We start from the raw sequence: 20,769 nt of genomic DNA, 5'->3' as shown, positions 1-20,769 counted from the left end.
CAATACGTATAAGACATGCAAGGTGCATGCCCCATTTAATTACGAGTAAAGAAATCTAACTCCTACTTCGATATTCAATTTGTTCATGGTCTATCACGTTATATACAATATTGATCGACAAGGCAATGAAACAAGAAAAAAAAAAAAAAAAACTCACGTTCGATCAAGATATCGGTTAACATTCAATGCAAGGGTCGAAAACCAAACCAACCAATTTTCAGTCTGGTTTGGGTATGGGATTGGTTTGGTTAAATTCACACTGATCCTCCTAGAAAATATATTCATTGTAGTAACAGAGGAAATGTAAATTCTGCGTTTTCATTCATTTCAATTGGCTAATGGACATGGCAAAGTGCTCACCATCAATAGTTCACAAGAAAAAATCCTTCACAGCACGAAACCAATCAACTTTTTTGGCCAACATGGGGCTGAAGACACTTGCCGGAATTTCATGAGAGTTCATCATGCCACTATCTTGAATCTTCTTATCAGCTGAAGCAATCATGCATTACCTTGGATGGATTTTTCAAATTGCTGGAGCTGCGAAATGAAACCGGGATTAGGATATGCCTGATGTCGTCGGCTCCTTACAAGTTCCATAGCTTTAGAGAATCCCATTCCATGCTTTTTCATCAGGTAAGCCACCACTATAGTCACACTTCAAAGAAAAACTCAAACCAATCAAATTGTGTAAGTATATATATAACAGAACGACACAATAAGCAAATTACAGGTTCAAGAAAAACTCTTAATTTGTCCACAACAAAATGTAATCTGTTCACTACCATAACTCCTACTAATACCAGAATCAGCAAGCTATAAAAGAATCAAAGCAAACTACAAGATTCATATACACTTTTGCCAATCTGAGTCTCTGTAGTTTCCTATGGTTACTCAGTTGGCAATTTATATACACTTTTTTGATATGGTTACATAATTTGCAATTGGTTCACATTGATGATTCTTAAACACTAAATCTAATAACTGAATGTATGAGATTTAAGGGCAAAAGAATCAAAACCTCCTAGACATTCCCATGAAGCAATGAACCAAAACACCACCACCAGATTGAATAGCTTGGTCGATGAAGCTATAACACTCATCGAAATATACTGTCAAATCGGTCTCGGATCTATCAACCACTACACGATGAAGAACAAGTTTATAAAATCTCTAAACGAAAAATTTCAAAAACAGGCTAAGGATTGAAGAAAAAAAACCCAACCTTCAATGACTTTGTAGACAAAATCATCAGGATAAGGAGGAGCCAAGGCCACAGCAACGGTTAAGACATGAGTGATATTAGAGCTTTTGAGAAAATCCTTGTTATTCGCTTCAGCTACTGATCCTATGAACAATCCCTGAGAATAAACTCATCCAACAAACGATTTTTCGGAATTAAAGACTCCAAAACCTGAGAAATTCCAAGTGTGAAATTAGACGGATAGATAGAGAAGAGAAACGAAGAAAACCTGTTGGATCTCGCTGAGATCTTTGCCTCCTTCGAGTAGCTTCTGGGAATTAGCTTCTCCGACTCCGAAGAGATCAACCACTTTCTCCATCGCTCTCTGCTTCTTTTTTCAAAATTCCACTTGTACAGACGAAAACTCTTAATCAGAAAGATAAATAACCCTAGATTCGTAATTAATATTTAATAGTTTAGTTCGGATAGATGAATCAATAAGCACCAGTGGTCTAGTGGTAGAATAGAACCCTGCCACGGTACAGACCCGGGTTCGATTCCCGGCTGGTGCAACAATTTGTTTGTTTTTTTAAGTGAAAAGATTTAAGAGAGTCAACCTTTTTACACATGAAATGAAGATGATTAAAATAAATAGATGACTTAGAAATCACCAAATTAACATTAAGAAATATTGGTAGGTAGGAAGTGAAAATTGAACACAAGAAAAGTGTTGAGCACCCTCTTCTCCTTTCAGACTGCTTAACCAAAGGAATATAGCAGCACTCTACTAATTCTTCTTTTTGTTGAAATAAAATAATTACTCTTTAATTTCCATCTTCTTTGCGTTTTTCTCTCTATCTCTCTTTTTTTGTTCCATTAGATCATTCATAAAGCGGATCAAGCCACCTTGATTGTGACTTTCCTCAGTTCTTGATCACTATATCTTGAAGGAATTAAGAAGATGAATGGTGAGGCACGGTCAAGAGTAGTCGACCAAGAAGCTGGCTCAACTCCATCTACTTTGAGAGATGAAGATCATCCCTCGAGACAAAGGCTTTTCGGATGTCTCCCTTATGATATAGATCTCAATCCCCTACGCATTGTAAGCTTCATATATACACAAAATCATAGAATCAACAAGATTAATATCTCACAATACTTTTGTGTTAAACTAAAGAATTGGCTATGTCCATAATTACAAATAATTTTTTTGAAAATATTAAAATGTTTGTATAGAAATAAAATGCTAATTAATAGTATCTCCGGACTAATGTTTAGGTAATGGCGGAATTGGTGGGGACATTCATTCTAATGTTCAGTGTGTGTGGGGTCATAAGCAGTACCCAATTATCCGGCGGCCACGTGGGATTGCTAGAGTACGCCGTCACCGCTGGATTATCTGTGGTGGTCGTAGTTTACTCCATCGGACACATCTCTGGCGCCCATCTTAACCCTTCCATCACCATTGCTTTCGCTGTCTTTGGCGGATTCCCGTGGTCTCAGGTATAATGCATCCATCTCAACACGGCGTTTGACCAACTAAGAATTGTAGTTGAATTATCTTGGTCTTGATCGTTTGTTTTTGTTTATCTTAGCGTTTAGACCAAGATCAAATAATGTGTTTTTTTCATTTATCAACGAAGATGAGACGAGAAAACTTAATCTTTTGTTTGGACGTTTACAAATTATTTTTTATGAAAACTGAAAATTCTTTTTTGGAATGTTGTGTCACATGCCAGGTTCCGTTGTATATAACGGCGCAAACATTGGGGGCAACGGCGGCAACATTAGTTGGGGTGTCAGTGTACGGAGTAAACGCTGACATTATGGCAACAAAACCTGCTTTAAGCTGCGTTTCTGCATTTTTCGTTGAACTCATAGCTACGAGCATCGTCGTGTTTCTCGCCTCCGCGTTGCATTGTGGTCCTCATCAAAATGTAAGTGACCAAATCGATCTTCGTTACTCCTCTAGTCCGCTTGTTATAAAAAAATATCTTCTAATAAGAATAACACCTAAAATGTGACATTTACATGCTATTTCTTAATTATGAAATTTTATTTCTTTCCAAAGAGAAAATAAAAAAAATCAAACTCTCTGATTAGAAAACTTATATGCATTTAATTTTATATGTTATTTTGTGCAGTTGGGTAATTTGACGGGGTTCGTGATTGGAACAGTCATTTCCCTTGGAGTGCTTATTACCGGGTACTTAACTTAAAACTCCATTATCACCGTAAAGTATTGGAAAATAGTTATTTCATGTGATCGTATAATGCTAACGTTTTGTGGAATATGGTATGGTTAGACCGATTTCAGGAGGATCGATGAACCCAGCTCGATCACTTGGACCGGCGGTGGTGGCATGGGATTTTGAAGACTTATGGATTTACATGACAGCTCCGGTGATCGGAGCCATAATCGGAGTTTTGACATACAGATCAATTAGCCTAAAAACCAGGCCTTGCCCTTCTCCAGTTTCCCCTTCCGTTTCTTCACTTTTACGTTAATCACTTCAAAACCTAATATCTATTATACAAATAAACACTTTTGATTTTTTTTCTTGGTTAAGGTTTTTAAGTTTTTGTCATTACGTCATTAGATGCCGTGATGCGAAAACAGAGAGCTACTTATCGGATTGAAGATATAGAGGGTAAAGCAAATGAAAACAGGGGGCATTTTGTTCTTTTTACACAATGAAATGAACGCAATTAAAAATCTTTAGTCACATATATTTTATAGTGAAGCGAAATTCGTATGAATATTCAAATCCTTTCATTAGGTTATAAGAACCCACTAAAATACTCATATTACTAAACGATACCAACAAACATAAATTAGAGAAATGAAATTAAATATCTTAAATTATTACCCCAACTAAAAATTTAGTGGCCACAACCTCTACGACTTGGACCAGAAGCTAACTTTCGACCTGACCACAAATTCGCCTTCTTCTTCTTCTCCTCGTAGTTTCCAAACTCATTTCTTGAATCTTCTCCGACTACATTCATTCTCGTTGCCTTCTCTGCAACCCTGTTACAACCATGGTAACTAGCCATGGCAATGGAACAAGTTAAGTAAGCGACCAAGAGAAACACAACTTTAAGAAGCTTCTTCATCTTCATGTTCTTAGTGTCGACTACTACTTAAACTATAGATTCTCAACATTGATTCGTATTCGTGTATATATGCATGTTTATAGATTTTTGGTCTTTTGTTCTATGAGAGCTAATGCATAATTAGTTAAACGGTTCAAATGTTTATTGACTGAGTGAGTAAACAGTCTACGAATAGTAAGGTTTAGGTTGCTACTTTGTATTTAATGCTATTTCAGAACTTCTAATTTAAGAATTAAAGTAAATTTCATTAAATCATGATATGTCTGAGTCTGGTTGCGGTCTTGCAGAAATTTAAACCATGTGTTTTAGATCAAATATGATTCATTCCAACTAAATGTATTCAGATTTAGATGGTGCTCTCGAGAAATTGTTCGATCATTAGAAGAAACTAAATCATTTAGATGCGAGGATACTCACTAACTTGAGACTTGAGTAAAAGTGTTCTAAATTTTCCTTTTGAAAAGTACCAGAAGATTGTATATTATAATCTTTTTTGTCAAAATCGCAAATTCTAAAGCAAACCTTTAAAGTTGTTGATTTCGTAATGCAAAACTCAAACGCAATTGCAAGCACTTTAATTGATCAAATCAAAGCTGAACAACGAGATCCGTTTGCTACGTTGTCACTACTTTTAAAGTTCAAGCAAGTCAATACAAGAAGAAAAAAGTTAACAGAAATTTTTGATTAAGCAAAGTATTTACGATGCTCTCTGCATATATTATATAAAGCACATTAAAATCGAATATATATTTGAGCTTGACCATTACGCAATATATTCTCACTAGCTTTCTTTCTTCGTTTGTCATGAGATTCATTGTCCCCAAGAAAAAATGACATGTGATGTGTTACAAAACCTTAAGACAAGTGGCATGGACGGCTCCCGAGTCTAATTTCGAGCTTCTTCAATTTAATCATGTGTTTTCGTAAAAATCATTAGAAGATTCTTTCTCATCTGAAGAATCAATCATTTATGAATTATGCATAAACTATATAGGTTCAGCCAGGGTGTTTTCGAAAAGCTATACTCGAATAAGGTGTGGAACTGTGGACTAAAAAAACACACGATACGGTAGTCCGATCCAAATAATTGCAATTCGTTGAGTTATAGCCTATTCTAATACATTTTGCAGCTAGTAATAATATAATATAATAAAACTTTTTCATAAGTTAGTGACACCAAAAAGCCAAACGTGACGAAGCTGATAAGGATAAGTAGATGATAACTGATAAAGATAGGAGTTGTATAGAGGAAAAAATATTTGATGCTTAACGCCATTGATTATTACATTTTTGGCATGCTAGTGGTCCCTACACCTTTTAGTTTTCTCATATAAGATCATTTTTCTTAATAAAAAAACTTTTTATAAAATATATACATTGAGCCTAACAAAATAATATCAGCAAGTTAAATTCTTCTTCCGAAATAACAAATTCTAGTTGAAATTCGATTTATTCTTTGTTACAATTTGTTTCTCAGACGTCGGGCTTTATTGTCCGTAACTTGCATGTGGGACTGGCCAAGTGATCAGTGCCTAAAATACTCAATTTCGAGTTAAGCCTAAAATACCCAATTTCGAGTAAGCCTGCTCAAACCTATCAACCTTAATTCATTTGATAATAGTGTTATTTTCCAACTACCTCTATTTGCAACATTAATACACCTTGTAAATGTTAGAGGTCAAAGACGACGAATCTCTTTCCATATCAACGTTTAAAAAAAAAAAACACTGTTCGCAAAAATCATGGGACCGTTGGTTGTCATTTGTCAAACGTCAAAGCCTGGGACCATTACATTTGTCATTAAACTTTGGAATATACGAGCTTATTAGTGATATAACATGATAATAACCCCATTTTCTTAACTTATATGCCTTAATCAAATGCTTAAATGACTCAACTAATAATTTTTGTAGTGTTTCATCCTGATTACAAAGTTTATAAAAGACTACAATTTCATCCAAAAAATCTCTAGCATTTACTAATTAATATGTACCAAATCCCATAACAAATACAGCTTTTTGTTTTCCCATTTTTTGTCTAACATTTATCAGGTGCCAATTTATCTACTTACACAACTGTACTACTCATCTTTATCACCAATATATTCTTCCATAATAGAACAATCTCTCTGTAAAGCAAGGAATCAAGAGTTTACTTCATAAAATTTGAGTCCCAAAAAAGGATTAAATGCAAATTACATTTACGTAATTACGTATTGTTTTCAGGTAGACGAATTAAAAACCCCACTAATAAAAGGGCACACGGCTGGTGGCCCCACCATTATCACCACTCATAACATTTTGTCCCACGCGCCTTCGCACTATTTTAACTTACACGCTTGCCCTCCCCACTCGCTACGACATGAATGATCTCACCCGCCAAGCAGGCGCGTGTAAACAATTATTCATACAACGTTGTAAAATTACTAGCAAACCAATTATATTAAGTAGTTTTGTTACAAAAGAAACAAATTAAAAAAATTATGTGTGTAAGAATTCTGACCTGTTGTTATTAGTAATTGACTAATTGTAGATTGGAAGAATATTTGTTCAGGAAAGTTATTTAAACTGTGGTTAATTTCTTACTGTTTCTGGATACTATTATCCTTTGACTTCTTAATTAGTTATGAACCTTCACTTTCAAGGTTCTACAAAATCTAAAGTTACTACAAAAGCACAGATTTATCTCAATTATTAGAAAAAATTAATCAGGGTAAATTGAAGAGTAAGTTTTTTTCGATTCTTCTAGGGTAAACAAAAAACAAATAAAGAGGAATTAATTGGACCCATAATTCAAAAACCCCACGATTCTCAACCAATAGCCACTCCTGCATCTATCTCTCTCCTTGTGAATGTGAACACAAAAGGACAAGAAGAGAAAGTTGAGAGTTTTCTTTTGATTTTCGCTTGTCTGGATTCGAACCGAATCGCCATTGTTGTTGTTACCAATATTCTTCTCTCTTCGTCTTCTTTTGTCTGAAAAAAATCCAAACATTATTTCAGTTTCTCCATTGGAAAAGCGCAACAAAACATCCATCCACGAGTGTTTCCTCGTTTCCTTGACACATGTTTTTCGCATCATTCATTCATTCTTCATCATTTTAAACTAAAAGAAACGAAACTGACCTACCAAGCAAAGTTCCTCTACTTGCTTCATCTTCATTCGTCATGATTTCCCTCTTTTTTTACTTTACCAATTTCTTGAATTCTTAAACCCAAAGACAAAGCCTTTCGATTTCCTATAGATACTTTCAGATGTCTAAGAACTCAAACGTTGAAGAGAATGGAGGAGCAAAGCCAATCTGTGAAGCTTTGAGGAGATTCAAAAGGTCGAGGCTTGTGTTCGAGCCGTCTTTAGGAGTGTTGGGGTTTTTCTTGGTTGGGGTCTGTTTGGTTTGCAGTTTTTTCTTCTTTGATTACAGAAGCGTTGCTAAAAGCTATGGCCTTTCGGATAAATCTGAGAGATTCGTTTGGCTCAAGTTTGACAATATCAGCAGCAGCAGCAGTAGTAGTAGTAATAGTTCAAAGAGAGTTGGGTTTCTGGAAGAGAGTGGAAGTGGGTGTGATGTGTTCGATGGAGATTGGGTTTGGGACGAGTCTTATCCATTGTATCAATCCAAAGATTGCAGATTTCTCGATGAAGGGTTTAGGTGTAGTGACTTTGGAAGGTCTGATTTGTTCTATACTCAGTGGCGTTGGCAACCTAGACACTGTAATTTGCCCAGGTATTGATTCTGTTTTTCTCCCCCGGAAAATTCGACTGTTTCCTCTGTTCTTACTCTGTTTCTGCCACTTGGTGTTCTTAATTGCTAAATCAAATCGTTTATCTTGATGGAATTCATGTTTGTTCTTTGAATAGTGTTTTCTTTGGAAACCGAAAGGGTTATTGAATCTTAGAGAAATCAGAGCTTCTTAAGTTTCTTCTGTGTTTTACTGTTCTAGGCAACTTCTTAAGTTTCTTATGTTTGTTTTCTAGAGATTTTGGTTATTGGAAAGGAGATTTTGGTGTAGTAATTTCTGGTAAATCAAAAGGTTTTTTGTTTTTGGGTTTGAGATTTATCAAGTCTTTGGTCTATGGAGAAGATAAGTCAGAGGTTCTTTAAGTTTTGTTGCTTTCAGCTTTGATGATGTCGTTTTCTATGGTCTCTTCTCCAGTTGTCCGCAAGTTACGGCTTAGGATAAGCACAATCTCGTGAAACTAGTCATCAGATTTTGGTATTAAAGCCAGTCGCTCTTTTTGTTCTCTTCTCTTGATTTGATCGTTTTATATGGTCCCTTCTTCTTCCATTTCCCATTTACATCAAACAGCTATTTCTTCTCCAATCAATGTGTGTGCTCTTTCTTTTTCTATTAAGGGTTTTGTTTTGTATTGTACCCGTGAGTTAAACTGGAAAGACAGGATTGGTTGCCAAATAACATGTATGCACAATAGTTTGTCCGTGGTGTTTCTTGAGCTATGAACTATATGTTTAGGTTTTGAATTCCACCTAGATCAAGCAAAGTTTTTGACATTGGTTTTGTGGAATAGTGTGAGTAAAGGTCAATTCTTGTGGAATACTTGATTGCAGATATTTATAATAGAGAATTCAGTTTTGTCTTGGGAGGCAGTACTTAGCTGACTCTATTTTCCTGTTTTGAAAACTGAATTAGATTTGATGCAAAACTGATGCTGGAGAAACTCCGGGACAAGCGGCTTGTGTTTGTTGGCGATTCAATAGGAAGAAACCAGTGGGAGTCTCTACTTTGTCTACTATCTTCTGCAGTCAAGAACGAGAGCTTGATTTATGAAATAAATGGAAGTCCGATCACAAAGCACAAAGGGTTCTTGGTGTTCAAATTTGAGGAGTACAATTGCACAGTGGAGTACTACAGATCTCCATTTTTGGTTCCTCAAAGCAGACCACCGATTGGATCACCTGGAAAGGTCAAGACAAGTTTGAAACTGGACACTATGGATTGGACTTCAAGCAAATGGAGAGATGCTGACGTTTTAGTGCTCAATACTGGACACTGGTGGAACGAGGGGAAAACTACTAGAACGTAAGTTTTTGTCCCGTATACCCGAGTTCGATGTGTCACTTAATCTCTTGTCTGAAATTTGTTCCTGTGACCAAATCTTGAATGTTGTTACTAACAGGGGATGTTACTTTCAAGAAGGAGAAGAAGTAAAATTGAAGATGAATGTAGATGATGCTTATAAGCGAGCTCTGAATACCGTTGTGAAATGGATACATACCGAGCTCGATTCAAACAAAACTCAAGTCTTCTTTCGCACTTTCGCCCCCGTGCATTTCAGGTTTGTACGGTATTACTCTTGATAAAGACTCAATCGTTTGTAATATTCAGTTGCTTGATTAGGTTTAGGTCTTATGATGTAGAATGTTCTGCATTTAGTTTCAATATATCTTCGTCGTTGTATGTATGAAACAGGGGAGGAGATTGGAAAACAGGAGGAACATGTCATATGGAGACATTACCAGAGATTGGAACCTCATTGGCTTCATCAGAGACCTGGGAACAGTTAAAGATCCTCAGAGATGTGTTGTCACATAACTCAAACAGATCAGAGACTGTTAAAGTGAAACTGTTGAACATAACGGCAATGGCTGCTCAAAGAAAAGATGGTCACCCATCACTCTACTATCTCGGTCCGCATGGTCCTGCACCGCTTCATCGCCAAGACTGTAGCCACTGGTGCCTTCCCGGTGTTCCTGACACGTGGAACGAGCTCTTCTATGCATTATTTATGAAACAAGAAGCTCCTTCTTCTTCTAAAAGAGTTGAAGAAGCGAACAGTACAGGAAATGTTACAATGTCGTGATGCCTGGACAGGACAAGGAAACCACAACAAGCTCTTGTTTCTTAAAGCTGTTGGCGTTTTTCTTAAGATGCCAAGCTTAAAGATCAAAAAGGGTTCTGGATTTTTTGATTGGGTGATTAGATTAATTGGGTGGGGGAATATATGTAATTAGGTTGGTAATCTTAATCTCTGGTTGTAAAGATAAAAAAAAATCTTAAAATTATTTTTCGATGATTCAAAGATATACAGTTTTGGGCCTAGCCCAATAAAAGTAAATTTCCGGGATATCGTTGGCTTATGAAACAAACAACGGTCACATTTAGACGAAATGGTCGGAAGTTTACATGATTTGAGACTTAGACATAGATGTGAATTGATTTACCAAGAAGAAAAAAATACGGATATTGTCTGGATCATGTTGATATGTGTCTCGTAATCTTTTGAAGTTCGAGTTAACGAGTGCACGTATTTGTGCCTCTCTGGCCACTTCCATTTGTTGGAAAAAGGTATCTCTTTTACGTGCAGACATAAAAGTGACGTGCATATGTGTTGTGTATTAAAAAGCTAGATTAAGAAATAAATTTGGAAATCATTATCGCTATATTATACCCCGAAAGTTGCAATTTTCAACTCTTGTTTGGGAAACCATAAAAAAAAACAAGTCATGAATCTTGTGATAGTAATTTACAACGACGAATTCTCCAACTATATAGGATAATTAACCAATCGGAAACCGAGACATGTAAATCACGTCGACCACACGATCTTCCACTGGCTCAACACCGTTGCCCTAGTCGATGGCAACTTTTTCTAAAAACGAGTGTTTGTTATCATTAAATGCACGAAAGTGTTTTTATGGATATGTTTTATGTTTTAGGTTTGTTTTTCCGTAAATTTATATATTATATTAATATTAATCATATCATATGAAGGCCATTTCATTTTCAGTGAATCGAGTCATTATGATTCATAAAAGACAAGTCGGTGAGGCTAAATAATATCCCAAGTCGGTGATTGTGACATGACATGAGCCTTGGCAAGAAGCTCGTGAGAGAATCTGTGATTGTAAATTCTCTCAGCGATTCTCCTCTCAAATACTTTACTCTTATCTAATTCTTTCTTTGGTCATTCGGGGATCATGGAGTAAAATTTGGAAATAAACTGATGAATTCACTTGGGTCTGAAATTTGGTTTAAGTCGGTTTGGTTTGATTTACGGGACTGATCCGGGGAAGTTTGCAAGTTGGAATTGTGCGTGTAGGGTATAGTAGCTTATCGCTACAAAACCTTGTGGTCTTCTATTATTTGCCCTTTTAAATATTTTTGTGGGTGTAAATGATGAAAATTGAAAAAACATATCCAAATTCGGATAAGTTTCTCTTTATCGTATTATTATACGTCATGGAGTATGTATGTATACGTACAATAATTTTGAGTTAGAATTAAGTAACCGTAGTACAATGATGATTACTTGTTAATGTTGTCATTTATCAATAAACATATTCTCGCGTTAACGATTAACATGGCGACTCTAAATTTTATTAGATTAGTCTAGATTCTAAAATCCAAATCTTAAAAGGAATATATTATTTTAAATATTTGATATAAGTATTGTGAAAAGAATAGTGTGTAATATTATAGAAATGGAGAACAAACTCATACGATCTTGACTTGGAGTCATAGACTCATAGCTCAACATAACCAACTTGACCGGTGTGTGACCCCACGTCCACAAAAGAGTACCTATAAGACTCCAAACCAAATCAAATCATGGAGATAGATTCTTCTTTGTTTTCTTCTTTCTCCCTATCTCCAAAAATCCATATTCCTAATGTCCATTTCCTCAATTGTCCACTTCAAATGCGGTTCACCGGTGAATGTCGACAATGCTAATTTTGTTACATAACCAACTACACATTGATACAGTTGACCAACTACTCAAAGCACCACATTATGATATAATCTATTCTGTAACTATGTTTTCTTAGACTCATTTAAATTATTAGGTTTAGATAGACATAATAAAGAAAACAAATTTAATTAGCACTTCGACAACCGACATGTTTAGATTAGGTCAATGATATTCGTTGAAGCGAGGTTGAACATATTTTCGTCACGAGGCTAACAACGAACAATCAACGTATTTCCTACAAAAGCTAAATAAAGGTTCCGATCGACTTTATTCTCCTAACATGTTGAATGTCGATAAATAGTTAAAACATATCCAATACGACCCCACACGGTTCCATATAGTTTGGTAATATGCATATAGGTCACCCATCGTGGACATGTGCTCTCGTTTTTTTAATGGATGCGAATGCAAATGACTGCAAAAGTTAATCTTGTTATAACGTTAAAACCTAATACATGGAGTAACCATGCAAAAAAAATAAAAATCGTGCGTAGATTGAATATAAAAATTTTGATATATTTGTTTCGCAGATGATACTTTTATTTTCTCGTTTTTCTTAACAAGGTAAACTTGTTTTCTCTGATTTAGTACAAAATTTATAACGATGCTATCATATATGTATTTGAATATTATTATTTGTTAACGATCATTATACTTTTTATATTTTCTGATGGTATTGACTAAGAAAGTCATTGGATAAGGTAGTTAGGAATTCCATCTTTAGTGGAGATTATCGAAACTATGAACTTTTAGCCATACAAGAAAACGAATTTTGTTTTAGGGAAAGATGAGAGTGAGAGGGATGGGTTTTGTGGATGAGATGTTATATATAAAGTTATTTATGTGTAATGAAGAAAATATAAATTTGAGATAGATATGGGTGTTTTGTTCTTGTTGTGAGTTGTGACCTTTTGATTTAATATCTTTATAGGATTTGCAAGTAGTTGATACAACATCATTGCACAAAACCTTCCCTTCATGATCCATTTGTGTGTAGGGACTTACTTTTGCCAGATTAGATTACATTTCTTCGATGTTTACTTTGGCCCCACTCTCCCACATGCACTTCTCTCTCTACCCTCTTCCCCTCTCTCTTAAACCCCAATCTCTTGCCTATTTATGCCACTCTTTGAACATTCCCCCTCACAACTCCACTTGAGACCATTTTTTAAAAACTACTTCTTTCTAGAGACAACAACAGGCTAATCAAGAGACTAGATATATGGCCATGGAGCTCGAGCTTGATGATGATGTCTTCTTTGCTGACATAAGCAAGCAACTCAATCTCTTAATCACAGATGAAGATGAACAAAACCCTATTTCACTTTCCTCTTCTGTCTCTTTCCAGGTTTGTCCAAATTTAAACTCTTTTCTTTTTCTCTATCTTATATATCTCTTGATTAGTGATTAACCGCGATGTTGATAACAAAACAGGGTTTGTTCAGAGGAAACTACCAAACATCAGCAACACCATATATGATGTACAATGAGCAGATCAATTACAACGTAATTCGAGAGAGCAAAGGAACAGGAGTGTTTATCCCAAGATCTTCTCAGCCAAGAAGGAAACATAATCATCATCCTCATCAGAAGAAGCAAGGGAGATTCATCGGTTCCTTTATCCCCAAGCAACAGTTTCCTCATCATGGCCATGACAACAATCTTACAACTCTCAACAACAACAACCAAGAAAGCATCACCTTTCATCATGCTTCTACTAACCCAAGAAGAACCTACAGAGATGCAGCATCTCTTTTCACTTAGTCAATCAAGATTATTCGAAGACATGGATTTGTGTCATTAATTCATAATTATATATAATTGATTATTGATATTTATAGATTTTATATTATGTTTGTAAAATCAGCAAATAATAAGAATGAAGGAGAAATCATCAATCTAAAGGGATTTGGTGTGATTTATTCAACAACCCACATAGATTAATATGTAGGCTCTCTTATCATGTATTATCACTTTCTCTAATCATTTTAAGTTAAATGAAGAAACAACCCATGATAGAATTAGTACCTAAATGATCAAATCAGTAAAGGATCAATGGAGGTCAATTAATCTGGATGAGGACAAGTCCCATGTGAGATTGGAAAATCTTCCAAGTCAGGTCTAGAACCAATCAATCGCTTTGGGACCTCAAACTTACAGAGTTAACAGTTATGTTGGCAACAATGTTTGAATAGACAAAGTCAGATCTAAAAACGAAAAAAGACTGTCACAGACTCTCACCCACATGCATACATGCCCATCACTCTTTTTCTTTCAATTTTATTATTTTAGTATAAGATGTAGTGTATATTCTTTCATATAATCGTTTTTTAAATCTAAAAACATCTCAATTTAGACATTTATATGGGATCAAAGCTGTATGTTTTCTGTCAACTAGCTGTATCTTAAATTAGTTTTAAATGTCACATATAAGACTAACCACCCATATGTGAAAGTATTAACTCAACATCTCCTTATTACAAGTTGCGCAATACGAACACAATCTTTTTTTAACTCTATCACACGTAGTCACGTAACATGTTCTCTTGTGAAACAAATGTCAGAAGAAACTAAAATAATTTCACAAAATAATACTATACAATTTTCTATTCATCTCTTTCATAAAAATGTGTATTAGTCTAAATCAACTACAACAAATAAGGTGATTAGTGTCAGTTGTTTTTTAACGACATCATTAGAAAATAGAAACCAATTTTGAAACACAACGACAACAAGTCACAAAATTATTATATAAAAAATAAATTACAGCGAGAAACTAAAACGGCCGGTTCAGATAGAAATCATTAAACCGAGTAATTGGTTAACTGGTCTAATCGTATTTGTTTTTATTTCTCCAATGAATGAGCTGACGGAGCTTCACATCGCCGAGAGCTTCGTCACGAGATCCATGGCGGCCATTTCTCCTCTCTTCCTTCTCTTCCTCATTCCCATTATCCCACTATCGCTTCTCGCTATCTTAGCCCTAATTGTACGTCCTCGTCCCATTAAGATCCCTATCAAGTCCCGTCACGCCTTCATCACCGGTGGATCTAGCGGCATCGGTCTTGCTCTCGCCCACCGCGCCGCTTCCGAGGGCGCTCGTGTCTCAATCCTCGCCCGATCCGGATCAAAGCTCGAGGAGGCTAAGAAATCGATCCAGCTCGCCACTGGTGTCGAAGTCGCCACATTCTCTGCAGACGTTCGCGATTACGATGCAGTCTCGAAGGCGATAGATGAATCGGGACCGATCGATGTGTTGATTGTTAACCAAGGTGTGTTTACGGCGAAGGAGCTGGTGAAACATAGTCCTGAAGATGTCAAATTCACGATTGACGTAAATCTTGTTGGGAGCTTCAATGTGATTAAAGCCGCTTTGCCTGCCATGAAAGCAAGGAAAGATCGTGGACCTGCTTCCATCAGTCTCGTCTCCTCTCAAGCTGGTCAGGTTCGTCTCTCAAATTTCCCATCTTTATGGATTTAAGTTTTATCTGGAGATTGTAGTTACCTGAAGTAAGACATTGACAATTTATCACTTGAAGTAACTTTTGTGTAACTGCAATAATGTGACCTCATGTAATGCAGTTTTAAAGATAGAATGATGAAGGATGTTTTTTTTAATAAAATTTTCAGGTTGGTGTCTATGGTTATGCTGCATATTCAGCAAGCAAGTTTGGTCTTCAGGGTTTAGCGCAAGCATTGCAACAGGAAGTTATATCTGATGATATTCATGTCACTCTTATTTTTCCTCCTGACACTAATACACCCGGCTTTGAAGAAGGTAAAAAAGCTTCAGTATTTTTCAGATTCATCATGGATGTATAGAGCAGATAATCTAAGTTTAACATGTGAGGGTAGCTAGGATTAGGTACTGCTACTAAATACTAAGGCAATTAAATGTATAAAAGAGTTGGAGACAGATTACTAAATAAGGCTGTACTATATGGTTGGGACATATGTAGACATAAACTATTATTCATCTAGTTTGTTATTATGAGATCAAATATGTGCCCTTATCTGGTCTGAATAATTGTGTACTCTATCAAACACGTAGCATTTCATGTTCACATGTTCTATGAGAGTGCCAGTTAGGAGAAACTGATAGACTGGTGAGTTAAGTACTGAGTACTGTGATAGTGTTTAGCTTGAAGTCTCTGCGTACTGTGGTTCACATGATACTGTTTAGAAGAGAATAATGGGATGTAGTTATCTTCCAATAGCATCTGAAAATTTCATAAAAGACTTCTTTTTGCCTATCTGAGAATGAAGTAAGCACTTTTTTTTTTTTGATAACTAATGAAGTAAACACATTATGGACTGATGTTCTGAGTTCCTTGGTTCATATTATGAGTTTGATTGATTTTCCTTGGGTGCTCTCTCAGAACAGAAGAGCAGACCTGAAGTCACTGCCATAATAGCTGCATCCTCTGGTTCAATGGAAACAGAAGAAGTAGCAAAAAAGGCTATGGATGGCATAAAAGCAGGAAACTTCACCGTCTCATGCAACTTTGAGGGATTCTTACTGTCTCTCGCGACAACCGGCATGTCCCCTCAAAGATCATTTTGGCTTGCTTTTCTTGAAGTTATAACCGCAGGGCCTATAAGATTAATCGCTCTCTTCTTTCAATGGGATTGGTATAAAGCCATTGAAAAATGGAGCAAAACCAAAACCAAATGGTAAGTTCCTAATGCCATCAAGTTGTCATCATATAGAATTTGCTCTTGCTTGACTGCGACATCACTATTCTAAAATTGCTTCTCTTTTGTAATTTCAGACAGCCCGACAATGTATCTTGAAGTGCTTTTGGCAGAAGCTTAAACATTGATGGGTATTCTCAAACCTTCTTCTCAGTCCGGTACCACGCCAGCTAGTCGACTATACCAATTCAGAATATCGACATTGCTGATAGTTTTGTAGAAACTCGTCAAGATTCATGTTTCCGGTCTTTGAACAAGCTCTGTTTTTTCTTTTTTTTTATAGAGAAATCAAAGAACTCATTTGAATGTATTTTTTACTTGGTCAAGAAGTGAATGTTTTTCACAAGATGAAATGTAAATGATGTATTTGAAAGAAGTAAAAACTTCAAAACCAAAATTTGAGTGTGTGCTGTTCTTGAGGCTTTTAAACAACGTGCAGTCTGATTTGTTTGTTACAAAACGGCAACGATTAAGTCTCTTTAGAAAGGTCTTTGAGAAGTGCCATAAACGACACTATACAGTAATCGAAGGAACCAAGAAACGGTCTCAATCTTATTTTCAGCGATGGCGATGTCAATTCTAAAGCTAAGAAATTTATCGGCACTAAGATCGGCGGCAAATAGTGCCCGGATCGGAGTTTCATCGAGGGGTTTCTCAAAGCTCGCGGAAGGCACTGACATAACCTCGGCGGCGCCTGGCGTTTCTCTCCAGAAAGCTCGCAGCTGGGACGAAGGTGTTTCCTCCAAATTCTCCACCACGCCATTGTCAGATATCTTCAAGGTTCGAATCTCTCTTTTCTGACAATTTCAATTCAGAGGGGGATTTCAATTTCTGACAAAACGTTTGTGGATATTGATTGGTTGCAGGGGAAGAAAGTCGTCATCTTTGGTCTTCCTGTAAGAAATCTCTATCTTTTCATGTTCCTTTATGTCTTGATCAGGTTTCTGAGTTCTGATGTTGTGCCGGAATATTCGTTTTCTGTGTTCAGGGGGCTTACACGGGAGTTTGTTCACAGCAGCATGTGCCTAGCTACAAGAGCCACATTGATAAGTTTAAAGCCAAAGGCATTGATTCTGTCATCTGTGTCTCTGTTAATGATCCCTTTGCTATCAATGGTTGGGCAGAGAAGCTTGGTGCCAAAGATGCAGTAAGTTCATCGATTTTTTTTTTGTTCCTATCTTTGTTCTTTGACACCAACCTAATCCGATGTTTAGTGTATGCTGATTTGGTTCTTTGCTTCAGAAAACTTGATTTGCAACATAACATATATTATTCGGTTCCTGGTTTCGTTGTCTAAGAGTTTTCAGTGGTGAAGATGGTTCATTTAGGAATCTTTTAACTCCTCAAGTATGTAACTCTTGTTGACGTCCTGATAGTAATCAACCTCTTATAGTTAGAACTATATTACTCTATTATTCACGTTGTCTGTGGTCTCAAGATTTTATATTACACCAATAGACGATAAACAGATCTGATTCTATGATTAAATGGACTTCCCTTATTAGAAAGTTCATAATTCTTGATATGGACTAGCATTACAATAGATTTCTATGTTTATGTTCGGATAAGTTTACGTGCTAGAAGAAATGACTTAAATGTGATGCTCTTGAACGTTGTCTATGATTACCTTCACATTAATAGACGATAAAAGAATTTGATTCTATGATTAAATGGACTTCCCTCATTAGAAAGTTCATAATTCTTTATATCGACTAGTACTACATGCTAGAACAAATGACTTAATGTGATGCTCTTGAACGTTGTCATACCAGATTGAGTTTTATGGAGATTTTGATGGGAAATTTCACAAAAGCTTGGGGCTAGACAAGGATCTCTCTGCTGCATTGCTCGGGCCACGGTCTGAGAGGTAATATACTGGAAAGTCCATTTGTAGAAATGTTTGTATCGTAAACCATTGATCTAACAGATTCGTTGGATTTATGATGTCCATGTTCAGATGGTCGGCTTATGTAGAAGACGGGAAGGTTAAGGCGGTGAATGTGGAAGAAGCACCGTCTGACTTCAAGGTTACAGGGGCAGAAGTCATCTTAGGACAGATCTAAAAAGTATTTCCAGAGTTGCTGTTTCTTCTGAGTTGCAACTGATAATAAGTTTGATCCGAACATGTCTCAAGGATCAGACCAAGTAACAGCTTCACTTCTTTTGTTTTGTTTCCACAGTTTCAGTTTAAATAAAACTTATGTGTCTTGCCGTTTCTCACCAAATGTAAATCTGGTTCATAATATGAATAAGAAACCAATGTGGTTGAGGGATATGATTTTTCGTGTCCCCATTGTCAACATGAAGGTTAAGACTCCTCTGCTTAATCCTAAGTCTCCCACTCGTGTTCTTGAGCAATTTAGCTTCTTTCCTCGCTACCTGGTGTTTCTCCTTCCATTGTTGAGTCTCTAACCTTGTGGCCTCGAGATCTGTTTCTGCAATCACAAGCTGCTCTTTCATTTGACTAAAATCCGGAGCCAGCTATTTCAAACCCAATGCCAAATAAAGCCATTGCTTGTGGAGTATGAAGGTATATAGATGAACTAGGTGCTGCTCTTGAGGGAGGACATGAAAGCTGAGTGGGTTGTTGTGAAAGGCCTTACAAGGACGTAGTATGTCAAATTTGTTGATAAGATCCTTATTGGGCTTGGCCCATAGACAAAAGTAATTTTGAGCCGAAAAGAGGAATCTTTCCACTCTAAACCCTATGCGTGACTCATCTCCGTCTCTCACAGTAATAATCAAGTCAGAGCCGGCGAAGCTTGCCGTTTCCGCCGTTGGAGGTAAGCCTTATCTCTCTTTCTCATCTCCTTCTCCGATTTCCAACTCTCAGATAATAGATTGGCGGTTCATGGATCCCATTGTTTGATTTCGGAACTGTGTTAGCAGCTAATAACCTAGACTATCAAATCTGATACATTGGAATTTATATTTGGGCTATTGACGCTGAAACCGATCTTATGAATCATCCTTTCTTACTCACCATTTTGTTTCACTGATCTTGATATGTTCATTTGATCTGCAAAGAAGAAACCTTTGAACCTAAACCTATACAATAGAAACATGTTTCTTGAAATTATTTTTATGTTAAGCACTAATTTCTTGATAATCAGTCTTATTCTGAGATCTTGATCTCTTTGCATTGGAATATTATCAATGTTTAGTAGATTCGCTAGCTAAAGTTTTCGTCTTTTTTTGAAAACACAGGAGAGTTTTTACTGTTGCTGTCCTGTTGACATTTTGAGACATGAAATGATCTTGGGTTGATGTTTGTATGGTAGCAGAGGAATAGTAGTCATGAAGCTTATTTCACTTGTTAGAAACGTTCGTTCTCGCCAATGTCAACCGGAAGTAATCTGGTCTGTGCAAGTTCGTTTCTTGCAGCAAGACTCTGTCTCGAAAGCTAAACCCAAGAAATACAAATACCCGTCAGTTTATGATCCGTATGGTCCTAGACCCCAGCCTTCAAGCAAAATCATGGAGCTAGCTGAGCGTATAGCTGCTTTATCTCCAGAAGAAAGAAAACAGATTGGTCCTGCACTCAATGAACACCTGAGGCTTCCAAAACAACAGATGATTTCATCGGACGGCATTGGAGCAAAACAAGATACCGGAGCTGGGAATGTAGAGGAGAAGAAGGAGAAGACGGCTTTCGATGTGAAGTTGGAGAAGTTTAATGCATCTGATAAGATCAAAGTGATAAAAGAAGTGAGAACGTTCACAAGTTTGGGTCTGAAGGAAGCGAAAGAGCTTGTGGAGAAAGTCCCGGCTATTCTTAAACAAGGTGTGACAAAGGAAGAAGCTAATGAAATCATAGCCAAGATCAAAGCTGTTGGTGGAATCGCAGTTATGGAGTAGGTGACTTTTGACACTTCGATTGTTTTTTTGTTTGATTCACTATTTGGTATTGTGATCACATCTTGGTACTTAAGGTAGATGTTTTGTAATAACAAATCGATTACTTGACATTGAGTTTTCAAGAACTTTGGTCAATTGTTTGCCTTCTCTTTGGAACTTGTTCTTGTCCTCTATCCTTATATTAGAAACGATGCCGTATAGGATGA

At 36.5% G+C, this 20,769-nt stretch overlaps 9 protein-coding genes and 1 non-coding gene across 19 annotated transcripts; 7 read left to right on the top strand and 3 right to left on the bottom strand.

Moving 5' to 3' along the window:
- Positions 1-16: 16 nt before the first annotated feature.
- On the bottom strand, positions 17-1,666 carry MKP2 (MAPK phosphatase 2). 3 transcript variants are annotated; one of them, NM_001202892.1, is made up of 5 exons: positions 1,473-1,666; positions 1,226-1,361; positions 1,022-1,142; positions 375-658; positions 65-152 (listed from the first exon to the last, which is right to left on the bottom strand). In NM_001202892.1, exons 1-4 carry the CDS (start codon positions 1,560-1,562, stop codon positions 502-504), a joined length of 504 nt encoding a protein of 167 aa, NP_001189821.1. In that variant the 5' UTR covers positions 1,563-1,666; the 3' UTR covers positions 65-152; positions 375-501. The 3 variants fall into 3 exon arrangements, with proteins under 3 accessions (NP_850522.1, NP_001189821.1, NP_566272.1); NM_180191.3 differs by having other exon boundaries at positions 17-658; positions 1,473-1,608; NM_111486.3 differs by lacking the exon at positions 65-152 and having other exon boundaries at positions 304-658; positions 1,022-1,112; positions 1,473-1,607.
- Positions 1,667-1,684: 18 nt separating this feature from the next.
- Positions 1,685-1,755, top strand: AT3G06105. The gene has a single exon. It is a non-coding gene; the product is annotated as a tRNA-Gly (tRNA).
- Positions 1,756-1,882: 127 nt separating this feature from the next.
- Positions 1,883-3,911, top strand: NIP7;1 (NOD26-like intrinsic protein 7;1). 3 transcript variants are annotated; one of them, NM_111485.3, is made up of 5 exons: positions 1,883-2,285; positions 2,462-2,686; positions 2,923-3,120; positions 3,328-3,389; positions 3,490-3,911. In NM_111485.3, exons 1-5 carry the CDS (start codon positions 2,145-2,147, stop codon positions 3,689-3,691), a joined length of 828 nt encoding a protein of 275 aa, NP_566271.1. In that variant the 5' UTR covers positions 1,883-2,144; the 3' UTR covers positions 3,692-3,911. The 3 variants fall into 3 exon arrangements, with proteins under 3 accessions (NP_566271.1, NP_001327693.1, NP_001327692.1); NM_001337632.1 differs by lacking the exon at positions 1,883-2,285 and having other exon boundaries at positions 2,368-2,686; NM_001337633.1 differs by lacking the exons at positions 1,883-2,285; positions 2,462-2,686 and having other exon boundaries at positions 2,784-3,120.
- A 155-nt stretch (positions 3,912-4,066) lies between these two features.
- AT3G06090 (uncharacterized protein) lies at positions 4,067-4,365 on the bottom strand (the record flags this gene model as incomplete). Its single annotated transcript, NM_111484.2, has 1 exon — positions 4,067-4,365. The coding sequence occupies exon 1, from the start codon at positions 4,304-4,306 to the stop codon at positions 4,067-4,069; it is 240 nt and encodes a 79-aa protein (NP_187260.1). The 5' UTR covers positions 4,307-4,365.
- Positions 4,366-6,919: 2,554 nt separating this feature from the next.
- AT3G06085 (uncharacterized protein) lies at positions 6,920-7,456 on the bottom strand (the record flags this gene model as incomplete). The annotated part of the gene is made up of 3 exons (NM_001337631.1): positions 6,920-6,947; positions 7,101-7,275; positions 7,426-7,456. 3 exons carry the CDS (start codon positions 7,454-7,456, stop codon positions 6,920-6,922), a joined length of 234 nt encoding a protein of 77 aa, NP_001326109.1.
- On the top strand, positions 7,091-10,488 carry TBL10 (trichome birefringence-like protein (DUF828)). 2 transcript variants are annotated; one of them, NM_202506.2, is made up of 4 exons: positions 7,091-8,024; positions 8,950-9,339; positions 9,437-9,595; positions 9,730-10,488. In NM_202506.2, exons 1-4 carry the CDS (start codon positions 7,555-7,557, stop codon positions 10,118-10,120), a joined length of 1,410 nt encoding a protein of 469 aa, NP_974235.1. In that variant the 5' UTR covers positions 7,091-7,554; the 3' UTR covers positions 10,121-10,488. The 2 variants fall into 2 exon arrangements, with proteins under 2 accessions (NP_974235.1, NP_566270.1); NM_111483.3 differs by having other exon boundaries at positions 9,437-10,488.
- Positions 10,489-12,888: 2,400 nt separating this feature from the next.
- AT3G06070 (uncharacterized protein) lies at positions 12,889-14,109 on the top strand. The gene is made up of 2 exons (NM_111482.2): positions 12,889-13,358; positions 13,445-14,109. The coding sequence occupies exons 1-2, from the start codon at positions 13,233-13,235 to the stop codon at positions 13,772-13,774; spliced, it is 456 nt and encodes a 151-aa protein (NP_566269.1). The 5' UTR covers positions 12,889-13,232; the 3' UTR covers positions 13,775-14,109.
- A 500-nt stretch (positions 14,110-14,609) lies between these two features.
- TSC10A (NAD(P)-binding Rossmann-fold superfamily protein) lies at positions 14,610-17,157 on the top strand. Of its 2 annotated transcripts, none has more exons than NM_001337630.1 (4): positions 14,610-15,455; positions 15,641-15,788; positions 16,390-16,684; positions 16,783-17,157. In NM_001337630.1, coding segments are annotated over exons 1-4 (1,032 nt in total). In that variant the 5' UTR covers positions 14,610-14,867; the 3' UTR covers positions 16,784-17,157. The 2 variants fall into 2 exon arrangements, with proteins under 2 accessions (NP_001325788.1, NP_187257.2); NM_111481.3 differs by having other exon boundaries at positions 14,879-15,455; positions 16,783-17,099.
- A 4-nt stretch (positions 17,158-17,161) lies between these two features.
- On the top strand, positions 17,162-19,080 carry PRXIIF (peroxiredoxin IIF). Of its 2 annotated transcripts, none has more exons than NM_001337629.1 (5): positions 17,162-17,485; positions 17,572-17,601; positions 17,694-18,052; positions 18,478-18,572; positions 18,663-19,058. In NM_001337629.1, exons 1-3 carry the CDS (start codon positions 17,270-17,272, stop codon positions 18,000-18,002), a joined length of 555 nt encoding a protein of 184 aa, NP_001327152.1. In that variant the 5' UTR covers positions 17,162-17,269; the 3' UTR covers positions 18,003-18,052; positions 18,478-18,572; positions 18,663-19,058. The 2 variants fall into 2 exon arrangements, with proteins under 2 accessions (NP_001327152.1, NP_566268.1); NM_111480.4 differs by having other exon boundaries at positions 17,173-17,485; positions 17,694-17,852; positions 18,663-19,080.
- Positions 19,081-19,338: 258 nt separating this feature from the next.
- On the top strand, positions 19,339-20,762 carry AT3G06040 (Ribosomal protein L12/ ATP-dependent Clp protease adaptor protein ClpS family protein). 3 transcript variants are annotated; one of them, NM_111479.5, is made up of 2 exons: positions 19,339-19,488; positions 19,913-20,762. In NM_111479.5, the coding sequence occupies exon 2, from the start codon at positions 20,003-20,005 to the stop codon at positions 20,561-20,563; it is 561 nt and encodes a 186-aa protein (NP_187255.1). In that variant the 5' UTR covers positions 19,339-19,488; positions 19,913-20,002; the 3' UTR covers positions 20,564-20,762. The 3 variants fall into 3 exon arrangements, with proteins under 3 accessions (NP_187255.1, NP_001078113.1, NP_974234.1); NM_001084644.1 differs by having other exon boundaries at positions 19,437-19,488; positions 19,990-20,594; NM_202505.1 differs by having other exon boundaries at positions 19,451-20,703.
- Positions 20,763-20,769: the final 7 nt, after the last annotated feature.

The sequence above is a fragment of the Arabidopsis thaliana genome, chromosome 3 (assembly GCF_000001735.4).
Source record: "Arabidopsis thaliana chromosome 3, partial sequence".
In the NCBI taxonomy this organism is placed as follows: Eukaryota; Viridiplantae; Streptophyta; class Magnoliopsida; order Brassicales; family Brassicaceae; genus Arabidopsis; species Arabidopsis thaliana.
The sequence above is the reverse complement of the archived record's forward strand: the minus strand, read 5'-3'. Positions and strand labels throughout refer to the sequence as shown.

Excerpts from the sequence above, each read along its gene's own strand:
- TSC10A (NM_001337630.1), top strand. The coding sequence starts at position 14,868 with ATGAATGAGCTGACGGAGCTTCACATCGCCGAGAGCTTCGTCACGAGA. Across the intron at positions 15,456-15,640 it reads TCTCCTCTCAAGCTGGTCAG|GTTGGTGTCTATGGTTATGC; the intron begins GTTCGTCTCTCA and ends TAAAATTTTCAG. Across the intron at positions 15,789-16,389 it reads TACACCCGGCTTTGAAGAAG|AACAGAAGAGCAGACCTGAA; the intron begins GTAAAAAAGCTT and ends GTGCTCTCTCAG.
- TBL10 (NM_202506.2), top strand. The coding sequence starts at position 7,555 with ATGTCTAAGAACTCAAACGTTGAAGAGAATGGAGGAGCAAAGCCAATC. Across the intron at positions 9,340-9,436 it reads GAGGGGAAAACTACTAGAAC|GGGATGTTACTTTCAAGAAG; the intron begins GTAAGTTTTTGT and ends TGTTACTAACAG. Across the intron at positions 9,596-9,729 it reads TTCGCCCCCGTGCATTTCAG|GGGAGGAGATTGGAAAACAG; the intron begins GTTTGTACGGTA and ends TGTATGAAACAG.
- PRXIIF (NM_111480.4), top strand. The coding sequence starts at position 17,270 with ATGGCGATGTCAATTCTAAAGCTAAGAAATTTATCGGCACTAAGATCG. Across the intron at positions 17,486-17,571 it reads CATTGTCAGATATCTTCAAG|GGGAAGAAAGTCGTCATCTT; the intron begins GTTCGAATCTCT and ends GATTGGTTGCAG. Across the intron at positions 18,573-18,662 it reads CTCGGGCCACGGTCTGAGAG|ATGGTCGGCTTATGTAGAAG; the intron begins GTAATATACTGG and ends GTCCATGTTCAG.
- AT3G06040 (NM_111479.5), top strand. The coding sequence starts at position 20,003 with ATGAAGCTTATTTCACTTGTTAGAAACGTTCGTTCTCGCCAATGTCAA.
- MKP2 (NM_001202892.1), bottom strand. The coding sequence starts at position 1,562 with ATGGAGAAAGTGGTTGATCTCTTCGGAGTCGGAGAAGCTAATTCCCAG. Across the intron at positions 1,362-1,472 it reads ATCTCAGCGAGATCCAACAG|GGATTGTTCATAGGATCAGT; the intron begins GTTTTCTTCGTT and ends GTTTATTCTCAG. Across the intron at positions 659-1,021 it reads TTCATGGGAATGTCTAGGAG|TGTGACTATAGTGGTGGCTT; the intron begins GTTTTGATTCTT and ends TTTTCTTTGAAG.
- AT3G06070 (NM_111482.2), top strand. The coding sequence starts at position 13,233 with ATGGCCATGGAGCTCGAGCTTGATGATGATGTCTTCTTTGCTGACATA. Across the intron at positions 13,359-13,444 it reads CCTCTTCTGTCTCTTTCCAG|GGTTTGTTCAGAGGAAACTA; the intron begins GTTTGTCCAAAT and ends ATAACAAAACAG.